This window comes from Argopecten irradians, chromosome 13 (assembly GCF_041381155.1).
Source record: "Argopecten irradians isolate NY chromosome 13, Ai_NY, whole genome shotgun sequence".
Classification (NCBI taxonomy): Eukaryota; Metazoa; Mollusca; class Bivalvia; order Pectinida; family Pectinidae; genus Argopecten; species Argopecten irradians.
In genome coordinates, this window is record NC_091146.1 from 35,994,335 (window position 1) to 36,006,402 (window position 12,068).

Consider the following 12,068-nt stretch of genomic DNA (forward strand, 5'->3'; position numbering starts at 1 on the left):
TATTTTCATTTTTCGTTTTGTTTTTAGATATTGTAATGTATATATATTTACTAGGTACTTATAATTCCCTTTAATTTATCAAAATTAAAATGACAACGAAATTTTCAATCAAATAGAAAAATAAAATATTTAATATTAATATATATATGGACATATTTTTATTCTTCATCATGAAAAAATAAACAAACAAAAAATAAAAAATAAAGAATAAAAACAAATAACAAAATCCAATAATGAAAAAAAAAGAAAGAATTATTAGAGTCATTATCAGACAAAAAGATAAAAATTAAGAATGACACTTTGTAATGAAAAAAAAATTATATATATATAAATAAACCTGTTAATTACCTAGCTTATACTTTGTATGCATATATACTAAGCTATTTTCTGTAGATCTAAACTTTAATTTAGGAATATTGAGGTTACGTAGACTAGATAACGTAACTGTTGTATATAAACACTTGTATACCAGGGAATGTGCAGAAATCTTTCACCAGGTAAAACTTGGACGTAAACCAAGAAATCTCGCCAGGTATTTCATAGATTGGTGTTAAGGATATATACAGGTATATATACCTACCTGTTGTAAGGTCAGACGGACCTTTATAAGATATATAGGTATATATACCAACCTATTGTAAGGTCAACGGGACCTTTATAACACAAAGACAGAAACAAAAATGTCCACGAGGTAAAAAGTGACGGGGTCCACGAGGTAAAAAGGGATGTGCCTCAATCCATGTGTAGACGGAGGTCAGAAGTGCTTTGGTTTGAACAAGGACAAAAACAAAACCTGATGTATGTTAATCAGGCTTGGAATTTTAAAACTGTGTCATATGTACAGCAGATACTATGGGATTATATTTCTGGCTTTATGAATGGAGCTTATATTATGATGGTCAGTCTTGATGCAGATTTAATTGAAGTTCACACGTGATGCAGGTTCAATTGCATGAAGTTAAATTCAGACCTGATGTTCAGTCTTGAAGAAAATTTAATTGAAGTTCAGACTTGATGAAGATTTCCAGGATATACTATCCTTTTGGTGGATGTCTGTGGTGTAGCTTCATCAAGTTTTCACTTTTATAGTGAAAAAATCCAGTGATTGTAGTAATGATAATTAATCTATATAGTGGTGTTTGAATTGGTCCCTGGGCTGACCTTTGTCCAGTCTTGACCAGTGGATACCTTCGTTGATCCATGCATGGCCATGCTGGTTGATGAAAAGTTCGAGTCACAGGTATATTTAACAAGTGTTAATTTCAAACAAGTTTGAAGTCCTCTGTATTTCAAATCTTCTTCATATTTGCTTTTATAATATTAAGAAATACACATGTATACTGGTTCATTGTATTTTAACTCCAAGTTTTGAGTATTTTATTTGTGTTTATTTAATAATAAGTTAAGAGTTATTTGAGGAATGTTGGCCTTCACAACATTTACTTTCAACTGTATATGTAAGTAAAAAATCAAATATTTGGTAAACGCACCTGGCAGAGTTTATGTGGGTTAGTGATTTACCTGTGACTTACCTGTATACACAGGTGAGATAGGCATTTTTTGTTGGCTAGGCGAGTGTCCATTTTGAGTTAATGTTGTCCGGATTATACCTATATAAACATCAAAAGGCCCAAGCTAAAACAGGAATTGTGTCACATTCCTGTAGAGTCCATGCATACAGACGGCTGTACATTTCAGGTGAGGTAGATAGTACAAGTTTTAAGGTCACATAAATCGTGTTGTAAAGATTCTCCACCGCTGACAGAGCAAAAACAATATTCATCATTTGAACTATAGTTGTCTAATTAACACAAAAAATTATATAAAATAATTTATTTTGCATTTGGTGGATAGGGAATCAGTACTTCCCATAGAGGAAAAGTGCCACAGAATTATATTGTATATATATAGTCTGGGCGTTGAAGTTTTGTTTTAAATATTTTTATGCTCAGTATAATAAATACCAGAGCCATTATCATGAGATGGGCCGGCCTATCAGTCTGTTTTCTATTCCCTGTAAAATTATGAAAGTCTGGCGTGTATTTCTGTAAAGGCTGACTGAACAAGCTGAACATTATATCTATAAATACGAATCTCACGGTTATAGAACCACGCAGAAATACCAAAACCGTTTGGATACCGTCTGATTTTTGTTAAATCTCTAGCATGTTATTAATGATTGTTTCAAGTTGGATCAAAACCATTGTCGTTAGCCAGAAGTATAAAAAAAATTTCAGAAGACATTTTGGAAATTTTTCATCGTTGGTTAACAAACCTATGGGGACCAATGAAATCACTTTGTTATTTGCATATAGTTTGTTTATACTTATATATTACATACATTGACAGGGAATTGGAGTTACTACCATAAATAACTATGATTTTGTTGTAAGTGTGTTTTACTGTATTGTTAAACCCCCCCCCCTGAATTCTACATCTAAACCCCCCTCCCTACTCCCTCCTACATATAACCACCTACATGTAACCACCCCCCCCCCCCCCCCCCCACTGCCTCCTAAGCTGATTAACAGTTGTGATGGTGTAATACCGACATGTAACCTCCCAACCCCCAACCCCTCCCCGACTCTGGGGGGACCAGACAACCCCACTTAAACCGTTAATTTATTGAAGCTTAAGTCAGTGAAGTGTTTTCTGTAATAAATCCCCTTTATCTGGGCTACAGCTTCTCTAATAGTGTGAAGATTTATGCCTCTAAAGTGAAATTCTCACCGTTTTCTCCTGTTTTAGCTCCAGTAGGGCATGTTATGTCTAATAAATCTTGGTGTTTAATGATTGGGGACACGAACCTCAATCTGGTCATGACCTGCAGGATTGATGATAAAATGCTTCACATCAGATATAAAAAAAAAATGGGATCGTACAGCGTGTTTGGGGTCAAAACTGAGGGATTAAAAGATTAAAGCTCAAAATTAATTACTTAGGCTTTTATTATTTTTATTTATTTTTTCGAAGAAAATTAAAAAATACATTTCTTGATAGGTAAAAAAACTTTTTTTTGTCTCTACCAACAAATGGGGTATGAGCTGTCCGTCTTTGATTGATTAAGTTTTTATATATCTCTGGTATCTTGTGGTGGACTTGGTTTATCATTCCCGCAGTATAACGATGAGGATGACGATAATGTAGGTAACAGGAATGTCATGTTGTCTAATCTGAAATACAACACATATTAAATTTCTTTTCAGATTCCAGCAATTTCTTTTCGTATTCCAGCATTTTTGATCTAGGGTAAAATGTTAGAGGAGAGAAGTTACGAGATATTTTGTTTGTGTACCAATTAATTATGAGAGATTTTGTGTGTGTACAAAATAATTAATTATGAGAGATTTTGTGTGTGTACAAAATAATTACGAGAGATTCTGTTTGTGTACTTTCAGGTTGGTGACAACGTAGTTTGGGAGACACACAAAGTCACGTTATCACGTGTGCCGAGGTTCGGGTTCGGTATCGCGGTCAGCGGAGGACGAGACAATCCACACTTTGCTAATGGTGACCCATCAATAGCTATCTCCGATGTTCTCAAGGCTGGGCCTGCTGAGGGCAAACTTCTGTAAGTAATACTTTTATACCACTGATTTACCACTGCTGAGGGCAAACTTCTGTAAGTAGTACTTTTATACCACTGATTTACCACTGCTGAGGGCAAACTTCTGTAAGTAGTACTTTTATACCACTGATTTACCACTGCTGTGGGCAAACTTCTGTAAGTAGTACTTTTATACCACTGATTTACCACTTCCGAGGGCAAACTTACGTAAATAGTACTTTTATACCACTGATTTACCACTGCCGGAGGTAGAAGAGGGTCCATTATTAAGAAGTCAATGTAAATTAAGCTTCTTTATTTTAGAAAGTTTTTGAAATGATTTCTAACATATAAATTTTCATAAAGATCGAGCCCTACAGCTGGACAACACAAAAAGATATCACATTCCTCGGTTTGGAGTGAAGGAATGTTAGCCTTTTCTGCATGACTTAAATTCTGATACCGCACATTATTGAGAAATAAATTTCTGAATTTCAGTACTCATCTAGACTAGAATTTTTTTAATTAATTTGAGCATTCTTTCTTTTCTTTACTTTCTTAGCCTTTGTTTTCATAAATGATGATTCTGATACCCCAGATTATCGAGAAATAAATTTCTGAATGTCCTAACTATCTTAAAATTGATTCTTTAGTTTGTTTATTTTTTCGGAGAACCACTTTCACACATGTATGAGCTCTCAGTATTGTTCCTTAGTAAGCGAGATACTGGATGTGTTCGCTGTGACTCGCACCTTTAAGTGGCGGTGCACAGAGTTGTGCAGTGTATTGTTATGACTAAGTTCTGTGAGTCCAACATTCCTCACATGGTTTTCTAATGATAGACGTGGTATTTATGTATAATACTCTGTAGTATACAAGTTATAGTTATATTTACAGTGTAATTCATTGTAAATACTCTTCATTATACAATATTTAGTTATATTTAATGTGTAATACATTGTAAATACTCTGTAGTATACAATTTATAGTTATATTTATAGTGTAATACATTGTATGTAATACTGTAAAAACTCTGTATTATACAATATTTAGCTATATTTACTCTGTAATACATTGTATGTAATACTGTAAAAACTCTGTATTATACAATATTTAGCTATATTTACTCTGTAATACATTGTATGTAATATTGTAAAAACTCTGTATTATACAATATTTAGCTATATTTACTCCGTAATACATTGTAAAAACTCTGTTTGCATATGAAATATTTATCTATATTTATTGTGTAGTAAATTGCAAATATTCATATTATACAATATTTACGAATTTAGACTCTTCTTAATCAAAGACTACACCAGTCCAAAATGAAATTTCAGTGATGAATGAGTTGAGATAACAGCTAATCCCAAACTTAAACAATCTGAAAATACTTTGTCTTTTTCTATTATTTGGTATGATTCAGAGCATTCCTTCGTTTTCCTGGGTAATTGTTGTCAGGGTAACAAAAAAACACTAGATAATTTCTATACAATACAAATGCTCGTAGGCCTAGGATGTGTACCAAAGTCTCTTTGATGCTTTAATGGAAACAAACTTCGTTACGGAGGTAAAGGGCAGTCTGGGCTTTTAACGAGAGAGTTGCTTTGTTGTCCAAAAAAACCTCCTCCTTCGTAAGAAACTATTGCATGTCGAGCTGAAACATGCAGTTAATGAAAATTGTTGGTTGGTTAGGACTAATAGGAATGGATGGGAAATGTTTACGGTAGATGGTAGTGAGGTCTGATAGTCAATAATTAGTCATACGGTAGATATTTGTAAGTTCTGATAGGCAATATTAGGCAATATATAAAATATGGTAGATGTTTGTGAGTTCTGATAGGCAATAATCAAAAGATACGGTAGATATTTGTAAGTTCTGATAGGAAATATATTACAAAATACAGTAGATGGTAGAGAGGTCTGATGAACCTACTGAGAAACCATAAGAGAGGATGTAGAGAAAGAGATGTATGAAAGATATGTTTGTAACTTCTGACGGCCAATTTAACAAAACCTACGCTAGGTGATTGTGAGGTCGGAAAGTCAATAATTACTATGTTTTCTAGACGTTTTGGGTTTAATGGACAAAGACATGTTTCTGTTTTACGAGTATTTTCCATGTTTTGACGGTACTATTAGCTGATGTGTGTTGATCCACCCTAGACAAACTTTTATTCCACTCAGTCTAGGACTAGCAGCCAGAGATCTATCTGTTTCAACACGGCACATGAAGGCTCAGCGTCGTTCGACACGAATGTCGGATAAATGCGGGAATGAAAGCGCTGGATATAGCGCAACAGGGCTCAAGATTAAAAGTTTGGTATTGATTGTAACAGAGGATTGGAATCCCTTCTCGGAACTCATCCACTTCATTTGGTTTGAAATTCAATTACACTCGGCTCATCTCAGTACAGTCTGATTAGAACTCAATATTTTGTGAAAAATTCATTAACTTTTTCCTCCAGGCATATGAAGGGGTATGCGATGTGGGATTGGTTTTTTGAAACAAGAAAATTGTTAAGTTTTCTGTGTGATTAATTTTGTTTCTTTTAGTAAAGTGTCCATCTTAAATTATGTAGTTCTAGTGGAGAATCTATGTCCCTGTGTTTGGTAGTTGTACATTTTAGATACTAGTGGAGAATCTATGTCCCTGTGTTTGGTAGTTGTACACTTTAGATACTAGTGGAGAATCTATGTCCCTGTGTTTGGTAGTTGTACATTTTAGATACTAGTGGAGAATCTATGTCCCTGTGTTTGGTAGTTGTACATTTTAGATACTAGTGGAGAATCTATGTCCCTGTGTTTGGTAGTTGTACATTTTAGATACTAGTGGAGAATCTATGTCCCTGTGTTTGGTAGTTGTACATTTTAGATACTAGTGGAGAATCTATGTCCCTGTGTTTGGTAGTTGTACATTTTAGATACTAGTGGAGAATCTATGTCCCTGTGTTTGGTAGTTGTACATTTTAGATACTAGTGGAGAATCTATGTCCCTGTGTTTGGTAGTTGTACATTTTAGATACTAGTGGAGAATCTATGTCCCTGTGTTTGGTAGTTGTACATTTTAGATACTAGTGGAGAATCTATGTCCCTGTGTTTGGTAGTTGTACACTTTAGATACTAGTGGAGAATCTATGTCCCTGTGTTTGGTAGTTGTACATTTTAGATACTAGTGGAGAATCTATGTCCCTGTGTTTGGTAGTTGTACATTTTAGATACTAGTGGAGAATCTATGTCCCTGTGTTTGGTAGTTGTACACTTTAGATACTAGTGGAGAATCTATGTCCCTGTGTTTGGTAGTTGTACACTTTAGATACTAGTGGAGAATCTATGTCCCTGTGTTTGGTAGTTGTACACTTTAGATACTAGTGGAGAATCTATGTCCCTGTGTTTGGTAGTTGTACACTTTAGATACTAGTGGAGAATCTATGTCCCTGTGTTTGGTAGTTGTACATTTTAGATACTAGTGGAGAATCTATGTCCCTGTGTTTGGTAGTTGTACATTTTAGATACTAGTGGAGAATCTATGTCCCTGTGTTTGGTAGTTGTACATTTTAGATACTAGTGGAGAATCTATGTCCCTGTGTTTGGTAGTTGTACATTTTAGATACTAGTGGAGAATCTATGTCCCTGTGTTTGGTAGTTGTTCATTTTAGATACTAGTGGAGAATCTATGTTCCTGTGTTTGGTAGTTGTACATTTTAGATACTAGTGGAGAATCTATGTCCCTGTGTTTGGTAGTTGTACACTTTAGATACTATGGTGAATAAAGGATCCAAGATAAAATCAAACCAATTTCTACTCATACTATCTAATACTTACAACATCATTAATATCATAATATATCTCACAATTTTTCATATTAATTTTTTTTTAATGCTTGTCATCATGTGACCTTGACTGTCATCTTGTGACCTTGTCATCATGTGACCTTGTCATCATCTGACCTTGTCATCATTTGACAATGTCATAAATAACGGGAAATGATACTTTAAATAGAGGTTACTAAGAAAAAAAACTTTTTTGTAGTCTCCATAGAAACTGGTAGTTACTAAGTAAACATAGAATCGGTAAGATCGAAAGTCTGGTTTGAATTCTAAACTGATCGATCATATATATTGGGCTGTTGAGTTTATTGGATAAAAAAGATAGCTTGAATTATTTGTAAAAAAATCCTGAATATTAAAATATATATACACCTTAATGTTACTACGAAGTAGTGATTATCTGAAATAAACTTAAAATGAATTTGAGGTCCAAAATATTTCTGTGACATTGGAATGTGTCTAAGGGCTCATTAAGCTGCGGAATTCATTAAGTTTATCTGTAAATTCTTCAGTCCTTTAAAAAGTTAATGTCTTTAAAGAGAGTTTTACCTGTCAAACTGTACAGTATTTGTACATCTAACATTGCTAAGATTTAATGAAACATTGACGATATGGTAATTTCCGGGACATGGAATTTCTTAATTAAACCTACCTGAAGTTTTTTGCCTCAGGTAAAAATACAGGTGATACATCGACAGGTATTACTGGGCCTCGTTACAGTGTGGTCCTTATACTTGTGCATGCTTGGCGATATGGACTGTCTCGGAAGTTTCTGTTATAGGGGTTCAAATTGTCTCGGAGGTTGCATTAAGAGTTTAGAGGAGTACGAGATTTCATTAAGTAGAATGTATCTGTATGATGAAAGATTAACATGCGTTGACTAGTGGACCTTTTATTTTTATTTTGTTATATTTTCATAATGGCCGTTTAACTCTGATGAGCAACTTCTTTCTTTCATTCAATTCATTAATCTCACAGATTAAAGGAATTTATGTTTTGCATTTTTTTTCCTTTTTTTTTTTTCACGAGTTAACTTTTTCAAGTTTTCACTGAAATTTAAATATTTTTTGTTTCTTTGTAATTAAATGTGCTGATGTTGTCACAGCAGTTTTTACTGAAGTTGATAGTTCGTGTTTAAAACAAAGATTGCTTTTGATATTTTTCAGAATCAATGACCGAGTGACGTCGGTGAATGGCATCCCTCTGGAAAACGTAGAACATTCGGCAGCCATCACAGTCCTCAAAGAAAGTGGGAACACAGTCACTCTAGTACGTGTAAAACATCGTCTTCATCTTTTGTCAATAGCATTGTTATTATCATTATCTTCATCATCATCATCATCTTCATCATCATCATAATAATAAAAATCATCGTCATCTTCATCATTATCATCATTAGAATCATTATCTTCATCATTAAAAGACTTAATATATAAGGTTCATCATCATGTCATTATCAAAGAAACATCCAAGAACAGAATTGCCATCAATCTTCATACTACAAAACACGTATTTTCATGATATACAAATGTTCACATAATTTCGCGAGAGTTTGAACGCAAATTCAAATGTTAAGCAAATAATTTTGTAGTTTATATATATATGAATGTACGGTACGTTGTCTGGATCACGATTTTATTTTCCTGAATATGGTGAATGTAACAAAGACGTAAAACATTGTATACGCCGAAAAAGACGGGTTAACAGAAAACATAACAATCTTCTTCGTCAATATTATAAAGGTTAATGTCGTTATAAACCTTGTAACTTACTTTTTAGGTAATTCGCCGGCGGGTTGTTTTACCGACCCCAATGGAAACCGACAGCAACACCCCCCTCAAAATAACGCTGTCAAAACGTAACAGGAAAGATGGTAAGTTTCAAAAGAAATCTGTGGTAACATAAACAGTTCAAAGCCAACTACCATTCCATGCAGGTCGAGTTTTGTTTTAAGATTAATTTGATTTACATTTCTTGCCTGTATGATGATTTAGTTTACCCGATCTTTTCTGAAAGACTTTCCAGTGTTGTACATGTCATTCTGAAACAACTCTTAGTCTTTTTATTTATCTTTGATGAAATATTTTGAAAGTTTTAACATTTCCTGGAAATTTGTGCTAGTTTTTACGCGTATGAACAGTGTACCATTTACAGATCACATCATCAGGTGTGAAGTTTTGTGTAATTAAATTCTGTTCCTAATCGTAGATTTCAGAGCAGTGTGTAACTAAACTCTGTTCCTAATCGTAGATTTCAGAGTAGTGTGTAATTAAATTCTGTTCCTAATCGTAGATTTCAGAGCAGTGTGTAACTAAACTCTGTTCCTAATCGTAGATTTCAGAGTAGTGTGTAATTAAATTCTGTTCCTAATCGTAGATTTCAGAGCAGTGTGTAACTAAATTCTGTTCCTAATCGTAGATTTCAGAGCAGTGTGTAACTAAACTCTGTTCCTAATCGTAGATTTCAGAGTAGTGTGTAATTAAATTCTGTTCCTAATCGTAGATTTCAGAGCAGTGTGTAACAAAATTCTGTTCCTAATCGTAGATTTCAGAGCAGTGTGTAACAAAATTCTGTGTCTAATCGTAGATTTCAGAGAAGTGTGTAACTAAATTCTGTTCCTAATCGTAGATTTCAGAGCAGTGTGTAACTAAATTCTGTTCCTAATCGTAGATTTCAGAGTAGTGTGTAATTAAATTCTGTTCCTAATCGTAGATTTCAGAGCAGTGTGTAACTAAACTCTGTTCCTAATCGTAGATTTCAGAGTAGTGTGTAACTAAATTCTGTTCCTAATCGTAGATTTCAGAGCAGTGTGTAACTAAATTCTGTTCCTAATCGTAGATTTCAGAGCAGTGTGTAACTAAATTCTGTTCCTAATCGTAGATTTCAGAGAAGTGTGTAACTAAATTCTGTTCCTAATCGTAGATTTCAGAGCAGTGTGTAACTAAATTCTGTTCCTAATCGTAGATTTCAGAGTAGTGTGTAATTAAATTCTGTTCCTAATCGTAGATTTCAGAGTAGTGTGTAACTAAACTCTGTTCCTAATCGTAGATTTCAGAGTAGTGTGTAACTAAATTCTGTTCCTAATCGTAGATTTCAGAGCAGTGTGTAACTAAACTCTGTTCCTAATCATAGATTTCAGAGCAGTGTGTAACTAAATTCTGTTCCTAATCGTAGATTTCAGAGCAGTGTGTAACTTAATTCTGTCCTAAATTACAGAGTATGGCGTTGTGCTGGGGTGTCAGTATTTTATCAAGGAGATAGTTGGACAAAGCTTGGCGGCCCAGGATGGCACAATTAAAGAGGGAGACTTTGTACTGAAGGTATAATTCATCTATCATATTCGCTAATATTAAAAATAATGTAAGAAAATTTGGTACGTAATTTTAAATGATTAGTGTCAATTTGTCAAAGTTTACTGGTGAAACGAAGACCGAAAATTCTGCTTCCCCTGAAATCAATTATCATTCATTGCATTTAAGTTTTCTTGATCTTACTGGAATCCTAAAGTGTTTCTATGGAGAATCTATAGAAAATAACAAAATGTGATTTAAGATATTTACTAAGAGTTGTTTACAACATGATCAATGTTGTTTACAAAGTAGATTGACAAAGAAGATACTGATAACTAGATTTGTTTACATTGAGAATACGTTGTTTACAGATAAACAACACGTCTGTGGAGAATTTATCTCTGGTGGAGGCGAAGCGTCTGATCGACAAAACCAAAGATAAACTACAGCTATGTGTGACAAAGAAGAAAATGGAGGACAAATTACACATTCGTCAGGGCAGCAAAACTGATGATGGTACGTCGGATCATGCTTATTTAAAGCCCGACTACCTTTCCGAAACGGCTTTTAATTTTACAAAATGGGAATGTAAAACGAGATCGATAATTCTGTAGAGTTGCAAAAGTTATAATTGCTTATCACTCATTTCAGAACAATTCAATTATTACAAATTAAATGTTAATTTTCATAACGCGGATCGTCCTTTGTTTCCCGCTGTCGTCCTAATTACCGCACGTTACTTGACTTGCTGCACCAGACGACAAAACAACAAAATGAATCTTCACTGTAAATTAACGTAGATTACAAGGGGATTATCACATTTATTTGACGGTGTACCCTCATCTTAAGCCATCTCTATCAATTTTCCTTTGTTATAGCTGTTTTTAAGAAACTTTTAATTTTTGTTTCGGAAAGTAAATGGGCCATTGACATGGACAGTTTTCAGGTTAATCTTTCTGATTTTTATCAGAATTTATATATAACGAAGGCAACGCAACTTTCCTACTATTCAGCCTCACTAACTACGGAATTTTAATTCAAAATGAATCCGTATCATTTGAAATGAACGTTGATTTGTTTAGAAATCAAGCCTTTAGCTGTTTGTTTGGAAATGAAAATGATAATTGTCATAAAATTTGTTTCTTCAGAATACTCCCTAGGTTACGGAACCTTACAAGGAACTCTCCAATCAAAGAAACAAGAAATAAACGACGTGAACTTTTACCGTTCACCGAGTCAGAATGATAACGATCTATACAAGGGTAATTACGACCCAAACAACCTCCCCGCGGGAGCCTATCCTCATTCTGAACATGTGCGGTACGACGGGAGATATGTTTACGACAATGAGGCGCCCCCTAGGCCTCCGCTCCCGCAGGAAACAGGTATGTTAAACAGACA

General features: G+C 34.2%; 1 protein-coding gene across 1 annotated transcript in view; it reads left to right on the top strand.

The window, feature by feature from the left end:
* LOC138305855 (tight junction protein ZO-1-like) overlaps positions 1 to 12,068 on the top strand; it is a 104,592-nt gene that overhangs the window by 62,172 nt on the left and 30,352 nt on the right. Inside the window, exons 5-10 of the mRNA XM_069246118.1 lie at positions 3,399 to 3,571; positions 8,544 to 8,646; positions 9,157 to 9,250; positions 10,594 to 10,697; positions 11,039 to 11,183; positions 11,816 to 12,052. Coding sequence (XP_069102219.1) covers positions 3,399 to 3,571; positions 8,544 to 8,646; positions 9,157 to 9,250; positions 10,594 to 10,697; positions 11,039 to 11,183; positions 11,816 to 12,052 — 856 coding nt within the window. The remainder of the gene's footprint in view (positions 1 to 3,398; positions 3,572 to 8,543; positions 8,647 to 9,156; positions 9,251 to 10,593; positions 10,698 to 11,038; positions 11,184 to 11,815; positions 12,053 to 12,068) is intronic.